The sequence below is a fragment of the Rhinolophus sinicus genome, linkage group LG14 (genome assembly GCF_036562045.2).
Source record: "Rhinolophus sinicus isolate RSC01 linkage group LG14, ASM3656204v1, whole genome shotgun sequence".
NCBI classification, from domain to species: domain Eukaryota; kingdom Metazoa; phylum Chordata; class Mammalia; order Chiroptera; family Rhinolophidae; genus Rhinolophus; species Rhinolophus sinicus.
Genome location: NC_133763.1, coordinates 31,558,374 through 31,575,880, shown reverse-complemented (window position 1 = coordinate 31,575,880; position 17,507 = coordinate 31,558,374). Strand labels below are relative to the sequence as shown.

The window sequence follows — 17,507 nt, the reverse complement described above, 5'->3', positions numbered from 1 at the left end:
TGGATTATTTGTTTTTTTGGTGTTGTGTGAGTTTTTTACAAGTTTTGGATATTAACCCCTTATCAGATGTGTCATTGGCAAATATCTTCTCCCATTCAGTAGGATGTCTTTTTGTATTGTTGGTGGTTTCCTTGGCTGTGAAAAAACTTTAGTTTGATGTAGACCCATTTGTTTATTTTTTCTTTTGTTTCTCTTGCCTGAGTACATACCACTAAAAATGTTACTAAGGGTGATGTCTAAGAGTTTACTTCCTATATTTTCTTCTAGGAGGTTTATGGTTTCGGGTCTTACATTTAAGTCTGTAATCCATTTTGAGTTTATTCTTCTATATGGTGTAAGAAGGTGGTCCAGTTTCACATTTTTTGCATGTATTTGGCCAGTTTTCCCAGCATTAAATACACTGTCTTTACCCCAGTATAAATTCTTGCTTCCTTTGTCATAGATTAAATGACCATATAGGCATGGATTTATTTCTGGGCACTCTGTTATGGTCCATTGATCTATGTGTCTGTTTTTATGCCAATACCATGCTATTTTGATTACTATAGGATTGTAGTATAATTTGATATCAGGTAGCATGATACCTCTAGGTTTGTTCTTATTTCTCAAGATTGCTGTGGCTATTCAGGGTCTTTTGTGATACCATATAAATTTTAGGATTGTTTGTTCTAGTTCTATGAAAAATGCCATTGGTATTTTGATAGGGATTGCATTGAATCTACAGATTGTTTTGGGTGGTATGGGTATTTTAACTATATTAATTATTCCTATCCATGAGCTTGGTGTATGTTTCCATTTATTTGTATCTTCTTTAATTTCTCTCTCGAATGTCTTATAATTTTCTTAGTTAACTTCCTTGGTTAAATTTATTCCTAAGTGGTGTTTTTCTTTCTTTTTTTTAATGCAATTGTAAATGGAATTTTTTTTTAATTTCTCTTTCTGCTAGTTCATTATTGGTGTATAAAAACACAACTGATTTCTGAATATTAATTTTGTATCCTGCTGCTTTACTGAATTCATTTATCAGTTCTAATAGTTTCTTGGTGGAATCATTGGGGTTCTCAATACACATCATCTGCAAATAATGACAATTTTACTTCTTTCCCATTTGGATATCTTATTTCTTTTTCTTGTCTGATTGCTGTGGCTAGAACTCCCAGTACTATGTGGAATAAAAGGGCATCCTTCTGTTGTTCCTGATCTTAAGGAGAATGCTTTTAGCTTTTCCCCATTGAGTATGATGTTAGCTGTCGGTTTGTCATATATGGCCTTTATTATGTTGAGATATGTTTCCTCTAGTCTCACTTTGCTAAGACTTTTTATCATAAATGGATGCTGGATTTTGTCAAATGCTTTTTCTGCACTTATTGATAATGACCATATGATTTTTATTTTTTATTTTGCTTATGTGGTGTATCACACTAATTGAATCAACCTTGCATACCTGGAATGAATCCCACTTGATCGTGTTGTATGAAATTTTTAATGTATTGCTGAATTTGGTTTGCTAATATTTTGTTGAGGATTTTTGCATCTATGTTCATTAGGGATATTGACCTATAGTTTTATTTTTTGTAATGTCTTCGTCTGGTTTTGGAATCAGGGTAATAGTTGCGTCATAACATGAGCTTGGGAACTTTCCCTCCTCTTGGATTTTTTGGAATAGTTTGAGGAGACTAATTCTTCTTTTAATGTTTGGTGAAATCCACCTGTGAAGTCATCTGGTCCAGGACTTTGTTTATTGGGAGCTTGTTGATTACTGATTTGCTTTCATTGGTAATAATCGGTCTGTTCAGATTTTGTTTTTTCTTGAGTCAGCCTTGAAAGACTGTATACCTCTAGGAATTTATTTCTTCCATATTGTCCAATTTTTGGCATTTAGTTGCTCGTAGTATTTTCTTTAAATTTTTGTATTTCTGTAGTGTCAGTTTTCACTTCTCTTTCTTTTTGATTTTATTTAGGTCCTCTCTTTTTTTCTTGATGAGTCTGGTTAAAGATTTGTCATTTTGTTTTCCCCGTCACCCCACCTCCCTCCCCCATAACAACTCTGATTCAAGTCGTTGTTCTCAGTCTAGTTGTTGAGGACACAGCTCCCTGGCCCATTTTGGTATTATGAGCATTGTGCTGTACCTGGCTGAGGCAGTTGGCTGCCGGCCACTCACACTGGCTGCCAGCCACTCACAGCAGCACACAGCACCCCACAGCAGCTCTCGCTGGCCGTCAGCCACTCACAGCTGCCCAGCTCCAGATCGAGCCATTTTTCACCATCTTAGCTCCAGAGGGCACAGCTTACTGGCCCATGTGGGACTCGAACCGGCGTTCCAACTGCCTAAGCCACACAGCTGCCCGCATTTGTCACTTTTAAAAAAACCAGCCCTTGGTTTCATTGATCTTTCATATTGTTTTTTTTAGTCCCTATTTTGTTTCTTTCCGCTCTGATCTTTATTATTTCCTTCCTTGTACTCATTTTGGGCTTTGTTTGCTGTTCTTTTTCCAGTTCCCTTAGGTGTAAAGATAGACAGTTGATTAGTGACTGTTGATTTGAGATTCTTCTTGTTTCTTTAGGCAAGCCTGCATTACTATGAATTTCCCTCTTAGGACTGCTTTCACTGTGTCCCATACATTTTGGATCATTGTGGGTTTTTTTATTGTCTCAAGGTATCTTGATTTGATATTTTCCCTGATCTCATTGTTCACCCATTCATTATTTAGTAGCATGTTATTTAGTCTCCATGTGTTTGTGTGTTTTTCAGATTTTTTTCTTGTAATTGATTTCTAGTTTCATAGCACTGTGGTCAGAGAAGACACATGATTTCAATCTTCTTAAATTTATTGAGACTTGTTTTATGGCCTAATATGTTATCTGTATTGGAAAATGTTCCGTGTGCACTTCAAAAGAATGTGTATTCTGCTGCTTTGTGGTGAAATACTCCAAAAATATCAATTAAATCCATCCGGTCCAGTGTGTCATTTAAGGCCATTGTTTCTGTGTTAATTTTCTGTCTGGGAGGTTTGTCGATTGGTGTCTGGGGTGTTAAAGTTCCCTACTGTGATTGTGTTAATATTACTGTTGAACTCTGTCTTTATGTTGGTCAATATTTGCTTTGTATATTTAGGTGCTCCTGTGTTGGGTGCATAGATGTTTATTAGAATTATGTCTTCTTGTTGGACTGATCCCTTTATTATTATGTAATGTCCTTCTTTTTCTCAATTGTAGTCTTCGTTTCTTATTGTAGTCTCCACTATAAGTATTACTCCCCCGCCTTTTTTCTCTTTTCCATTTGGGTGAAATACCTTTTTTCATCCCTTTACTTTCAGTCTGTGTGTGTCTTTCAATCTGTGGCGGGTCTCTTGTAGACAGAATATGCATGGGTCTTGTTTTCTTATTCAGCTATCCTGTATCTCTTGATTGGAGCATTTAATCCATTTACATTTAAAATGATTATTGATAGGTACATAGTTATTGCCATTTTATTCATAGTATTGATCTTCGTTTGTTTTGTCCTTTCTTACACTTTAAGAAGTCCTTTTTAACATTTCTTGTAATACTGGCTTGGTGGTAATGAGTTCCTTTAGTTTTTCTTGACTGAGAAGCTCACTATCTCTCCTTCAATTTTAAGTGATAACCTTGCTGGGTAAAGTAGCCTTGGTTTTAGGCTCTTGTTCGTGACTTTGAATAGTTCCTGCTGCTCCCTTCTGGCTTGCCAAGTTTCTGTTGAGAAATCAGCTGACAGTCTTATGGGAGCTCCCTTGTAAGTAACTAGTTGTTTTTCTCTTGCGTTTAGCATTCTCTCTTTGACTTTAACCTTTGCCATTTTAATTATGATATGTTGTGGTGTTGGCCTGTTTGGGTTCATCTTGTTTGGGACTCTGCACTTCCTGGCTTGTATGTATATTTTCCTTTGCCAGGTTAGGGAAGTTTTCAGTCATTATTTGTTCAAATAGGTTCTCGATCCCTTGCTCCCTCTCTTCTTGTAGTACTTCTATGATGCAAGTGTTGTGACACTTGGTATTGTCCCACAGTTCCCTTAAACTGTCGTCATTGGTTTTTGTTCTTTTTGTTGTTGTTGTTCCAATTGGGTGTTTTCTCTCACCTTGCCTTCTAAATTGCTGATTTGATCCTCTGCTTTATTTAATCTGTTGATTCCTTCTAGTGTATTCTTCATTTCAGTTATTGTATTCTTTATTTCTGACTGGTTCTTTTTCATGGTCTCTATGTCCTTCTTTATGTTGGCTATGTCTTTGTTGAAATTCTCACTAAGTTCCTTAAGCATTCTTATAACTAGTGTTTTAAACTGTGTCTCTGATAGGTTGGTAGCCTCCATTTCATTTAGTTTTATTTGTGGAGGTTTCTCCTGTTTTTTTTATTTGGGGCATATTTCTTAGTTTTCTGATTGTGGCTGCCTCTCTGTGTTTGCTTCTATGTATTAGGTAGATCTCCTGTGTTTTTAAGTCTTTGCTGGGTGGCCTTATATACAAGGTGTGACAGTTCACGATCTTGCCACTGCGCTTACATTGGCAGCAGTACAAACAGCTTGGTAAAGTTTCCTAACCTCCGTGTATCAGTGTCTCACACTGTGTTCATGTTGACGTGTGGCGGTGTCTTGCTGAGTGGTGTTCATTATTGTTGTCGCGTGTTTTTCTGTCGCAAGAATGTCTGAGCTTGAATGAGAGCAACAAACAAACATTAAATTTCTTGTTAAACTTGGCAAGAATGGAAGTGAAGTCAAGGACATGTTAGTCCATGTTTATAGGGATAATGCCATGAAGAGAACAGCAGTGTACAAATGGATTAAACATTTTCGTGAGGGGAGAGAACATGTCACTGATGAAGAGAGGTCAGGGCAGCCAGTAACAAGCAGAACTGATGAAAACATTGCAAAAATTCATCGAATTGTGCGTCAAAAATCGTCAGCTGACTGTGAGAAGGATAGCAGACCAAGTAAACATTGATAGAGAAACAGTTAGAAAAATCTTAACTGAACATCTTGGCATGAGAAAGGTGTGTGCAAAAATGGTCCTAAAGGAGCTCACTGATGAACAAAAGCAAAGCAGAGTCGAAGTTTGCCAAGACCTTTTGGAGAGGCAAGACGATGTTTTGGGCCGTGTTATCACTGGTGATGCAACATGGGTATATTAAAGTTCCATCAGTTCAAATCAAAAGTCAAATGATGTTGCTAACCTTTTTTGATATCAGAGGGATTATTCATTATGAATTTGTACCAACAGGACAGACAGTTAACCAAGTTTACTATTTGGAAGTGCTGAAAAGGCTGCGTGAAAAAGTTAGACGACCCGAACTTTTCACCAACAATTCATGGCTCTTACATCATGACAATGCACCAGCTCACACGGCACTGTCTGTGAGGGTTTTTAGCCAGTAAGCAAATATTGGAACACCCACCCTAGTCTCCTGATCTGGTTCCCAATGACTTCTTTCTTTACCTGAAAATAAAGGAAATATTGAAAGGAAGACATTTTTATGACATTCAGGACATCAAGGGTCATATGACGACAACTCTGATGGCCATTCCAGAAAAAGAGTTCCAAAATTGCTTTGAAGGGTGGACTAGGCACTAGCATCAGTGCATAGTTTCCCAAGGGAAGTACTTCGAAGATGACCTCAGTGATATTCAGCAGCGAGGTGTGTAGCACTTTTTCTAGGATGAGTTCGCGAACTTAATTGTCAGCGCTTGTAGTATGAGTCTTATATGGTCCAATGGTACAGTCTCCCTAATCTCCTGTGTGTGTGTTCCAGGAGTGTCCCTTGAGTGTCTTGTGTGTGTTCTGCTCTATTTTTGATGACTTCTGGCATGTCAGTTGTTGGGATTGACTCCCAGGCTGGCTGGCTGTGATGACTGGCTATGCCCACCGTGTATGAACTTGTGTGGGGGCTGACCCCTCATAGGAGGCTTCACCTCTGCAGGCTCTTGTGCCTGTTGAGACCCCCGCCCCCCTTTAGGTGGGCCTCTTGTGGGGCTAACCAAGTTGTGCTCTGCTGTGGTCCGAAGCAGCCTCTGGGTGTGTTGTTTCTGGTGTCTCTTGGGTGGGGCTCCCATGCAGGCCAATTTCAGCCTCACCTGTTACCTGCCCACCGCTACCTTGTAGGAGCCACAAAGCCATACGTGGTTGGCTGCTGCTTGTGCTGGACCTAGATGTTTGTGGGGGTGGCCTCGCTGTGAATTGTGGCCAGCTGCCACCAGTATTGGGACAGCTTAGCAAAAGGCCCAGGGCCATCTGCCAGCTGCCCATAAGGCTCAGCTGTTGAAACAGCCACCTTTAGGTACTCGTGATAGGCCGGTTGACCCAGTGTTGAATGTCCCTCACAGTACAGTACTAGTAGGACAGAGTTTCAGGGAGTTATGAGACATGGTCCTTGGTTTTTAGAAAATTAATGCAGATTCAGTTCTTACACCAGTGTCTGGCGCCCTGATGTCACCTCAGCCAGCCACAGCTCACCTCAGGCTCGCAAATCCCTGAGAGCTGCCAAAGAGCAGCTGTGGCACAGGTTTTGCGTGACTATCCACCACCAAAAGCTTCCCAGGTTGTCACGGGCCATCTACTGCTGTAAAAGGCTTCCACTGCTTGTGGAGCGGGCTGTCCACCCAGGCACTGAGAGTGCCCCTGGCAATGCAGCTCTAGGTGGGCGGGGGAAGGTTCCAGGGAGCTAAGGGGTATGGTTCACGGTTTCTACAAAGTCAATTGCAGTCTTGGCTACCAGTGGCAGGCCCGCAACCTCCCCGCAAAAATGCCCTGAGAATCCCGTGGCCAACCACTGCCCGCCTCAAACTCGCAGTTTCCTGAGAGCTACTCAAGAGACACCGCAGTGCAGGTCTTGGGTCACTGCCCACGAGCAAATGTTTCCTTGACCACCATATCTGTCTACCATTGCAAAAAGGCTTGCGCAGCCTGTGGGGCAGGGCCAGCAGTCCAGCAGTCAAGAGTGTCGCGGGTGATGTAGCACCAGCTGTGCAGGAGGGCAGGGACCCAGGGCGTCACCCTAGTGGTGCACACATGTGGATTCCCCCGACCAGTGCGGTCCCAGACTTGGCCATTTGGGGGAGGGCTCAACACTGAAAAGATGGCATCCTCCTGTAGGCTACGTGTGTGTCAGGCCCTCCACGAGGACAAGAATGGCTTCTGTCCTTCCAACTCTTGCCTCTGAAGCCACACTATTCAGTCTTTCCCGACACATCCCTGGGCCTCTCGAGCTGCCGCCTCTCTAGCAGAGACCAGGTGAGTGTTTGCAAGCGAGTGGGTCTGTGTGTGGGCTCTATAAGAGGGCAGCTGGGTTTCCAGCCACCTTCTGTCTCACCAGGACAGGCAGACAGATTAGTGTCCTCGCTGATTTTCACTGCCAGATGTTGTGGGAAGTTCTCTTTCTGATACAGGACCCCTGGGCTAGTGAGCCTGGTGTGGGCCCCTCCTTCTTCTAGGGCAACCTCTGCCTCTGAGGTGTCCTTCCCCGTGTTCAGCCACTGTCTGTGGGTTTGGGGTCAGCCCTGTGCCCTGGCTGGGTTTGCGCATCTGTGCCCTCCTACCTGTCTCGATGTGGCCTCTTTATATCTTGAGTTACAGGGTTTTTATTCAGCTAGTCTTCTGATTGATTGTTCTATAATTTATTTGTGATTTTGATGTGATCCTAGGATGCAGTAGGTATAGCATTTACTTAATCTGCCATCTTGGACCTTCTCTTTTTAAGATAAATTCAGACTATTCCAAGAAGAGTCAAAGAAGTCTTCACGATACAGCTTTCGCCCAGATTCTTAAGACACCAACATTTATCACATTTGCCCTATCATTCTATCAGTATATATACATGCTTTTTCCCTAAATCTTTTGAGAATAAGCAACAAATGTGATGCCCCTTTACCTGTAGATATTTCAGTATATATTTCCTAGAAACTTGGACGTTCTCTTACATATCCACAGTACAGTTGTCAAAATCAAGAAATTAACATTCAAACAATACTGTTTTCTAGTCTCTAGACCCTTGTTCAGATTGTGCCTCGTCTCAGGAGTGCTGTTTATCTCAGACAATCTTGGCTTATGTGTTGCATGTAGTTGTCATTTAATCGGGACCAGTGTTTCTGTCTTTCTTTCATGGCCTTGACATTCACAAAGACTACAGTTCAGTTATTTAACCTTGATGCTCTTTCTTCTATACTAGGTTCTGGTCATGCTGGTTCTGGTTCTAGTCACATCTGGTATGTCAGTGTGTTCTTTACATTGAATCCCATCAGGAGACTCATGATGAGAGTGTATTCCCTTACTGGTGACATTAACTTCAATCGTTAAGGTGGTGTCTGCCAACTTTCTCTCCTGTAAAATTACCCGTGTTTTCCCTATGGAATTAAGTATCTTGTAGGGAGATACTGGAAGACTATGTAAAAATCCTGTTATTCATCAAATTTTTATCCTCTATGTTTAGAATCCCCTAATTGATCCAAAAAACAATTCATGCCTGAATCAAGTATTACTATATTGGTTACCAAACAGTGATTTTCTAATTCCATCACTCCTGTATTTAGTAGTTGTAAAGTAGAGCATTTCCTTTCCTACCCATTATTCATTCATTTATATCAGTATGGACTCATGGGGCCTTATTTTAGTAAATGAGTCCTTATTAATCTGGCCTTATTAGTGTTATTTATTTTCAAGCTCAAATTGTCCCTTTTATACTTGGTTCTGAGTACTTTCGACATGTCCCCATCAGTTTTCAGAGCTTTTTTTAGCCTTTGGCACATCAAGATACTCTAGGAATCCGATTTCTAAGTGCATAAATAGACTAAATGGTGGAGAAGATGAAGAGCACCAGTGTTTGAAAAGTAGGTACTTAAATACTCAGTATTGCAGGGCACACCCAAGGCAGAAAGAGCGTTAAATTTCTAACTCTCAGACACTGTCCTCTCCCTGAATTTCCTAGAGGTCTCACACCCACACTGTGCTGTGCATTTTAACGAGACATGGAATTTTGAGCTTAGTTTAAACTTGCTTACCTTTCAAGTTTATCACAGCTACATCTCATTTAAACAGAATTTTCACTTACTGCATTAGGGCCCTCTTTCTGGATAACTGGAAGTGTGTTCAAAAACAGTTACCTCATGTTAGCACTTGTCTTCCTAATATGTATAACATCTAACTTCATGTTAAAAGAAGGCAGATTTCTACTTACTATGTGACAAGAATTTCCATCTGGTAACTGATCATTTGTGTCACAGACCACCTTTAGCAAGTGAGAGCCTAGTCACTTGGAGCTAACCAAGCCATGTTTGATAACCAACTAATGGCATAGCTGTAGATAGGATTCCTTTCCTGTGGGAGATTAAATATAAATTCTGTGATTCTGTACATTAATACATGCCCTTAAAATATACTGTAGAAATATAATTTTGAAAATGACAGTGAGGGAAGATGTATACTGTGAGATGTATACCAAACTTGATTGGTCCATGATGCTTTTAGTGTCTTAGTAATCTTTTCACAGCATCTCTAGACCAAAGTTTCTTCTATCATATACAGTTTATGTTACCTAATGGTTTTTTTATGCAGTTAAACGGTTAGAACTTAAGAGCAGCAGTTCTCATGGCATTCCACAGATGTCACTGTGATGCCCAGGGTACGTCAGCTCAGTTTGGGGACTCTTGCTGTAAGCAAAAAATTAAGTTGTATGTCCTATACAACTATTAAATTTGTGTGCATGTAAACAAAGGCTGGATGGAAACGCAAAGTAAAAACAATTATTTGGCTTATAGATGATTAAAAAATATTTCAACCTTTTAAAGTCATGTTTCTTTTCTGATTCTTGGTCTTTGTGTGCTATCGAGATACTTGTTCTTAGTTCTTCTCTATAGGAAAGAGCTGTAGGAATAATAAAAGGCTCCTTTTAAACTCTGTGGCAATAATAGTTCAGGAAATTTTATTGGTAAGAACCTAGCCTTTTGTGATTAAAATTAACTTTGTTCTCTTTTAGGACCATAGAGTGTTTTGGCTGATTACGGGTATTATGTTTATGGGAAGTGGCCTAATCTGGAGGCGTTTGCTGTCTTTCCTTGGACGACAGCTAGAAGCTCCTTTGCCTCCTATGGTATGAAGGGTCGGGGTCACAGCAGTAGTTAGAGTGGTCACAACCATGGGCTCTAAAGTCATACACTCTGAGCTTAAGTCATTGCAGGCTTTGTGACCCTGCGTAACTTATTTAATTTTTCTAAACCTCCGTCAGTTTTCCTATCTGTCAGTTAAGTCAGTACTACCTGCTTACCGTGTTTTCCTGAAAGTAAGACCTAACCGGATAGTCAGCTCTAATGTGTCTTTTGGAGCAAACATTAATATAAAGCCCAGTCTTATTTTACTATAATATAAGAACAGGTCTTATCTAACATAATATAAGACTGGTCTTAGGTTAATGTTTGGTCCAAAAGACGCATTAGAGCTGTTTGTCCGGCTAGGTCTTGCTTTTGGGGAAACACGGTGGTGTTAACGGGAGAGTTAAGTAAGATCTGTAAAATACTTGTTAGCCCAGTGCCTGGAATACTAAATAAGTTAGAAATAATTATTTTGTGTGGAACACTGTGACAAGGATTATACATCTAGACAGATGTTAGTAATTCTGGTGCAATTTTTATCATAACCAAAATTAAAATGTAAAAAACATTTACAGTGTTCTCATTAAGAAAAGATATAGTTTACCTTATTTTCTTATCTTTCTACTTGTAGTTTACACCACTGGAATAAGTACTTAAAATTCTGACATGTGGCTTTGCAGTCTTTCCCTCAGTTAGTAATTACATAATATATCATTTTACTAGTGACTTTTCTTTTAAGAAGGACACAAACTAAAATTATTTTCTCTTCCTGCTTTATTTAGATGGCCTCTTTACCTAAAAAGACCCTTCAGGCAGATAGAAGAATAGAAATGAAACACAACTTCAGGCTGGATGGACTTGGATCAAGCAGGGGTGTCCTAACAAACCGTTAGTAACAACTTGGTGAAAACTGAATTTTTTTATGGTATCACAGGAAACTTCTGATACTGTTCATTATTTTCTTTTATAGAGTCAGAGACTTGAAAAAAAAAATCACTGATACTTATATTGTCTGATGATAAAAATATGGCAGTATAATACTAGAACTTAATTACAGTTTCAGAATTCTAAGAACTAAAGTGCTTGCTTTGTAAAAAGCCAAACTTCTATTTCCTACTAACTTAAACAGCTGTTTTTATAGACATATGAGCATGGAGTTATTAACACAAGAATAGATTACTGTAAAGATGTTATCTTATACAAATTGAAGAAAAGTGCAATTTCATGTCGAACGAAGCCTGGAAGCTTGACAAACCCAGTTATGAGATCAGGTAGCTATAGTTTCTAGGACAGAGAATCACGTTCTTGAGAATTTCCTTACTCAGGTGACTGAAAAGCTAGCAAAATATATATTAGCCTTAAAACAAACTCTGGAAGTTTGTGCTTTAAATCATTTTTTGACATGGCCTTATTTTCTTATATTTGCCCCCTTTGTATAGAGGCTGGATAAAAAGAAGGAAATGATCATTTAACATCAGCTTTAGATAGATTCCAATTAATCAAGACTTCACTTTCTTGACCCCTGAAACTAGTTTTTCTTTGCTTGGCTATAATTAAAGCTTTAGGAAGTAGAGTTGAAAGAAAGTATTTCCATTCTGTTACTGTTTTATAGCTTCTTTGGTTATTCCCGGATTTTTAGATTAGATAATTGTGTCACTCCAACCCCAGACAGGAAAATGTGTGTAGCTCAGTTATACTCTGTATGCCCGCTCCTCAGAGGCTGGCAGATAGGCTTCCTTAAACAGGAGGGTCATAAACTCTAGTTCTGTGATCCCTTGGTTTCACAACCAAATAGCTGATATGTGCAAGACTAAAAGCTGCTATCCTCCTTCACATCTGAACTATCTTTTTTAATAGTTTCTGGAGGAAAAAGGCAGTTATGCAATAGGACATTACAGTTATACTTGCCTCTAAAAGTAGCATTCATGGAAGATTCCAGAGGGCCCAGAGCAGCCCTTGCACTACAAATGTAGTCGTGATAAAAGCATAAATACACATACCCTGGTGATGTGGTGGGGCACCTGATATCATAATATGATGTCATATGAGGAAGTTCAGGGGTCCATTTACCAAGTGGTTTGGTGAGAGGAATAAAAATGCTATTCTACTAGCTGATTTGAAGGACAACAGATGAAGTTACAAGTGAAGTTTTCCCCACTTTCATGTGTGATTATGAGAAGCCATTAGAGGAAAGATGGCACAGCACAGACTGGGCTTTTCTTAGAGCACTAAGTGGCCCATGTGGCAACTCACCGTGGTCAGGAGCACGCTTTATGGTGTAGTTGTTGGCATGTGACTATACAGCACTCTGGCATTGTACATCTGTTTGATAATACTTAGATTTCACAAGGCACTCTTCCTTGGCACACCTCAGAGCACTCTGTTGCTATTTTTGGCATTATCAGGTAATAAATACTACTTACATGTGACAAAGAATTGGAACCCAGAGAGCAAAATTTGATTTGACTAAGATTGGGCATAGGATAGAGTTTTGGTCTTTTTTTCCATCTTGTGTTAGTTTGTGTGCTTGGGTGAAATAATTTTTTGTTGTTTTTTTGATGAGTCCTGTCTCATCAATAAAAGGGAAATTAAATGTAACTACCTCAGAAGTCTGATAAAGGGGATTTACTGATAGTTTATAAAATTCTCAAAGGTGGTTAAATCAAGTATGATTTTAAATGTTAGCTACCTCTGTTTTGGTGATAGCAGGATGCATCTCATATTAAGGTTCTCTTAAATAATATAACAGCCTGTGCCAAAAAAATACAAAGTTCAGCAGTTTTAAATTTTAAATTAAAATAGACTGAGCACATAAACTGTTCTTGGAACATAAGGTGATAGAATACCAAGCACTCAGTTACATAAGTAAGCAAGCAGTCATACCCACTGCTTACCATGTACAAGTGCAAGGACTCTTAACAGACTGTCTTTGTCTTTGGAAGGTGTCTAAGAAAATATGGCAGAGCAGATGTCATTTTAGGATGCTATTAACACTTGGTTTATTCTTGATAAACAGACTGATAACCACTAAACATCACTAAAAAGCTATTTATTTTGGTGAGTTATTCCAAGAGCTGTACACAGCTTTGGTTTTTGGAATTGTAATATTAAACTTGGGATTTACTTTACTTTAGTAATACCTTTGGAGGTGATCTAACAGACGGTGCATGGAACAGGGAACTCAGGAGACCTAAGTTTATTCCCAAACTCATTTCAAATCATATTTAGTCTGTTAGGTCTGTTATACAGAGGCATCGAACAATTCTGATCTTTTAGCTTTGAAGAAAATTGTCACATAGATAATAGAAAGACAAAAATTGCAAATATGAATGTGTTCTGATATCTTGAAATAAAGGTAATTTCGAGTTAAATTGTATAAATTCTGATTTGTGTTAGAGAGTAAAACTCTACAAGGGATTTCCATTTTTGTTAAGCATTTCAGAATCAGTGCGTAGAACTAGAGTTAATACTTAATGGAGTGAAAAACAATCTATTGGGATAATATAGACTGTCATGTGTTCGTTTTTTTCTGTATGCCAGGTTTTTACATATTTGTCATATACTCGTAGGTTAACTTTTAACAGTAGGAGTACAACTTACATTATTTTTTAATATAAGGTTAATATGGTTAACTGTACTATATGAAAAACTTGCTTCCAGCTTTATAAATTTTAGCCTTCCCCACCTGCTGTTCGCTGGCTGGTATGTTCAATTATTGAGAACAATTAATCCTCAGGTAAATAACGATCACGTTTAAATAAGGCCCTCTCATTTAGCGAAATATGGTAACAGCCATTTTATATAGTAATGGCAGGATAAAAGAATGCATCTTTCTGATGAAAAAGATCCAGTACTGAGAGAAACAGACCTTTACTAAAATGCAGTATCTTCAGTTTGTTCTACACCCAGACTTCTCAACTCATAAATGAAAACAGCTGAGTATTTTATGGTCCCTTAAAAGTAAACTTCCTTTTAATTAAAAATAGTTCTTCATCTAGGTTGAGCTGTCAGTAATTGTTGCCCAAACTAAACAAATGGGGCTTGTGTGCTTTTTGCTGTGCCAAAGAGAGCCATGCAGTTAGCATACCTCCTTAAGAAAGATGAGACAGTTCCAGGAGTGGTCCAGAGGTGCTATCTAGGTATGTTCCTGTTTACTTTGTTTTCCTACAGATACTCACCCAGTGCTCTCAATTTCTACTCTAGCTTTTCCTTGATCTCTAATTTAATTTTACTCTTCAGCTGGATTCCTGTTTCCCTTGACCAGTCTCTAATCTGCCCTTAGAGAAGCTGAGAAGAAAAGGGCTCTTGTCATTTGCTTTCTCGTTTTATACATTTCACTAGTGTCAGAAAAAAAGATTCTTCCCTGATTAATACAGAATCAACTAGTTAGTTTACAGATAATAATGCCTGCAAATTTTTAGTGAAGCTGAGACACCATGGTAGGTACACTCCTTTCCCTTAAATGTGCCACACTGCAGGACTGGCCGGTGACACCCACTCTACCAGGACTAGCACAGGAAGCCAAAGTCGCTTCCCTTTCCTTGGTCCCTCACTTGATCCTTACTGTAAGTAGCCTTTGGCTCTGGGCAGGTTTCTCCTTTCTACTCTAGTGCTGTCAGCACAACTTGTGGCATCCTAATGTCACGAAGGCCCTCTTGGGATCACTTAAAACTAGTGGAGAGTCACTAGGTTCATCGTCTGTTAGAGCAGCCTTCTCTACAAAAGCAAGTGATAGGTAAGTTTTAGTTCTTATATTTGCCCTTCACTATATGAAACACTGAAAGTGCAATTATCCTCATTAAGAAAGGACCAAATCATTTACAAGGGACTTTAGAGTTGTGAGGCTATCCCTCTCCCCCATACCTTTCTCACTGTACTGTTCCTCCAGTTTTGTTTTGTTTTTCCTGTATATTACATACTTTGTTTCACTCTGATTGGAATGGGTCAACAATTTTAAAAGGGCATATTTAGGAGGAATAGTGTACAGAGGTTTTCCTAAGAACCACAGAGAGGCTTTTCTAGTCATCAGAAAGACATAGGTATTCCTGTGAAAGAGGAAAGAGGCTGGACAGCAAGTTTAAGCAGAGGCAATAAGTTAGGAAAGAAGGTTTAGGTGCAAAGGAGGTAAACCTTGGAAGGGGGCATGAATAACCAGAGTGCCTGCGATTTCACGTACTTCTGACATCGTCATAATTTCCTGTATCGTATTTCCAGATAGTCAACTGTTAGTGTATGTCCTTACCCCAGGAGCCTCACCTCTATCTAAGAGGCTCTACCAAGGCTCCACTGGATGTGCCACTCTGTCCTTCAGAATTCTCACCCTGGAGATGACTCAGCACAAGAGAGGGTGGGGCAGATTAGAAAAAGGGAGCAAAATCTTTAATCTGAGCCAAGGCTGTAGATGTGAAGCGCCCCAGAGAGTCGGGCTCCCAAAGAACTCCTTCCAGCAGCAATGACAACGTGGTTCTGTAGAAGACAGACAGAATTCATTAACTCATCATAACATCTACTGAGTTCCTGCTTTAGTCCAGGAGCCTGGAGATAGAAAGATGAATAAGACCTTGTTGGCTAGACCCCATGTGTTAAACATTTACACCAAATCTGTAAGTGCCGGGGACAGGGACCGAGTCTCAGGTTGGTTTGTCTGCCTCTCTGGTGCCAAGGTGACAATGCTCATAACACACACGCAGTACCCCTGTCCTGTCAGAGCTCTGGAGCTGACTAAAGGTGGCCCCACACGAGGTTTCAGAAAGCCAGTGGCCGCACTGCTTAAGTCAGCACTGAGCCCTCCTAATTCTAGTTCACTATCAGTTTCATTTCTTACTGCTCACATTTCATAGAAAAGTAAAATTTACTCATCTCATTAAAGGCTAAGTGGTCATCCTCATATTGTCTGTGCCTGTTGTTTAAATATATTGATCTGATTTATCTTTACACTCAGAGTGCTTCAGTGTCTCCAATCCCAGGTATGTGTTGGGAAAGTAAAGGAATTTTAATATTGACCATTAGGAAGGTGAATTTGCGGTGTTGTACAGAAAGGAATCAAATATAAATTACTTTTAGATACCACACTCCTATGTTAGTATAAATAATGGTTATATGAATATGCTTTTTAGAAAATACATAGGTTCCTAATAATGTCTAATTTTTAGAAAATGAGTAAAATGTTAAATGCAAGCCAAGCTTATGATATAAAGCATTCCTATGACCAGACCTTTTGAGAATCCTCCCACAAACAGTAATCCATCTCTTTTTGTTGTTGGTTAAACCTAAACTTTTGTTATCTGGCTTGCTTATAAATGGGTTAAAGCTAGGGTCACTAGTGGGCAATTTCAACACAGTTCTCATTAGCTGAGTGACAGTACCTACCACAGCGTACAGACCTGTCTACGTGCCCTTAAGATTTCTGCCGGCTTCCCTAGCCCTTCATCCTACAGTTGATATTTATCATTCACACTGCTCTTTAGCACTTACTCCTATACTGACCTGCATTTTATTTAACTTCCCATGTGTATAAATCTTATTTTTTCTCAAGGGCAGAGACTTAGTCTTTCTTTATATCTTACAGCCTCACACAGTTCTGTACAATATCATATCCATTCAAATAAATCAATGAAATCAGTGGTTTAGAGGTATATCTTAAGATAAAACCCTTTTATCTTCTGTATCAAAATTCAAAATGTGCACTGCCTTTGATTTAGCAGTCTTCTAAGAATTTCACCTAAGTGGAAATAACTAAGTAAATGTCTATGAGACTGTGAACTGAGGAAATAAAAGATGGTGCCCAGACAATCAAGTACTATGCAGCACTACAAAGAATCAGATAGCTCTATATGTACCTGTCTGGGAAGAGGCAGCATAGAGTATATGAAAGTGCAACAGTGACAAGAAGTGTGGATGTGTGTTTAGATGTTTGTCTGTCTAAAATCATACAAAAACTCAGCCCAGAAGAAAACACACCAAAATATTAGCAATGGTTATCCGATATGGCAAGGGTAAGCAAACTTTCTGTGAAGGGCTGAGATGACAAATACTTTGCAGTCTGTGGGACAGCAGTGTCTGGAGCAGCTCCTTACCTGCTGTAGTACAGTAGTAACCGTGAAGACGTGAGCGTGCCTGGCTATGTCCCCGTCAAATTTCAGACACTCACATTCCAACTTCATAGAAAGTTCATGTGGCATGAACCTTCAGTAGTCTCCTGTCTGTTTTTTTCTGACCACTTAAACATGTAGTAATCATTTTTAGTTCATGGGTGACATGTACAAAAACAGGCAGCCAACTAGAGTCAGCCCACAGCTGTGATTTGCCAGCCCTGCTGCAGACGGTGAAATTGGGGAACTTTTTTTCAAAAAAGTGATGGGAGTATATGTGAATGTAATTTTTTTGTGTTTCTCTATTTTTCAAATAAAAAGAAAACCTGAA

At 39.4% G+C, this 17,507-nt stretch overlaps 2 protein-coding genes across 6 annotated transcripts in view; one reads left to right on the top strand and one right to left on the bottom strand.

Annotated features, from left to right (window-relative positions):
- MRS2 (magnesium transporter MRS2) overlaps nucleotides 1-13,456 on the top strand; it is a 42,051-nt gene extending 28,595 nt beyond the window's left edge. The window contains exons 10-12 of one of the 3 annotated variants that reach the window (XM_074319115.1): nucleotides 7,099-7,236; nucleotides 9,974-10,087; nucleotides 10,868-13,456. In XM_074319115.1, the coding sequence (XP_074175216.1) occupies nucleotides 7,099-7,236; nucleotides 9,974-10,087; nucleotides 10,868-10,978 (363 nt within the window). In that variant the 3' untranslated portion in view covers nucleotides 10,979-13,456. Of the gene's footprint in view, nucleotides 1-5,229; nucleotides 5,658-7,098; nucleotides 7,237-9,973; nucleotides 10,088-10,867 lie in introns of those variants that run through there. The other 2 variants (XM_019716818.2, XM_074319116.1) reach the window with 2 other exon arrangements.
- Nucleotides 13,457-15,442: 1,986 nt separating this feature from the next.
- GPLD1 (glycosylphosphatidylinositol specific phospholipase D1) overlaps nucleotides 15,443-17,507 on the bottom strand; it is a 51,674-nt gene continuing 49,609 nt past the window's right edge. For all 3 annotated transcript variants that reach the window (XM_019716812.2, XM_019716813.2, XM_019716814.2), the window contains one exon: nucleotides 15,443-15,551. In XM_019716812.2, coding sequence (XP_019572371.2) covers nucleotides 15,465-15,551 — 87 coding nt within the window. In that variant the 3' untranslated portion in view covers nucleotides 15,443-15,464. The remainder of the gene's footprint in view (nucleotides 15,552-17,507) is intronic.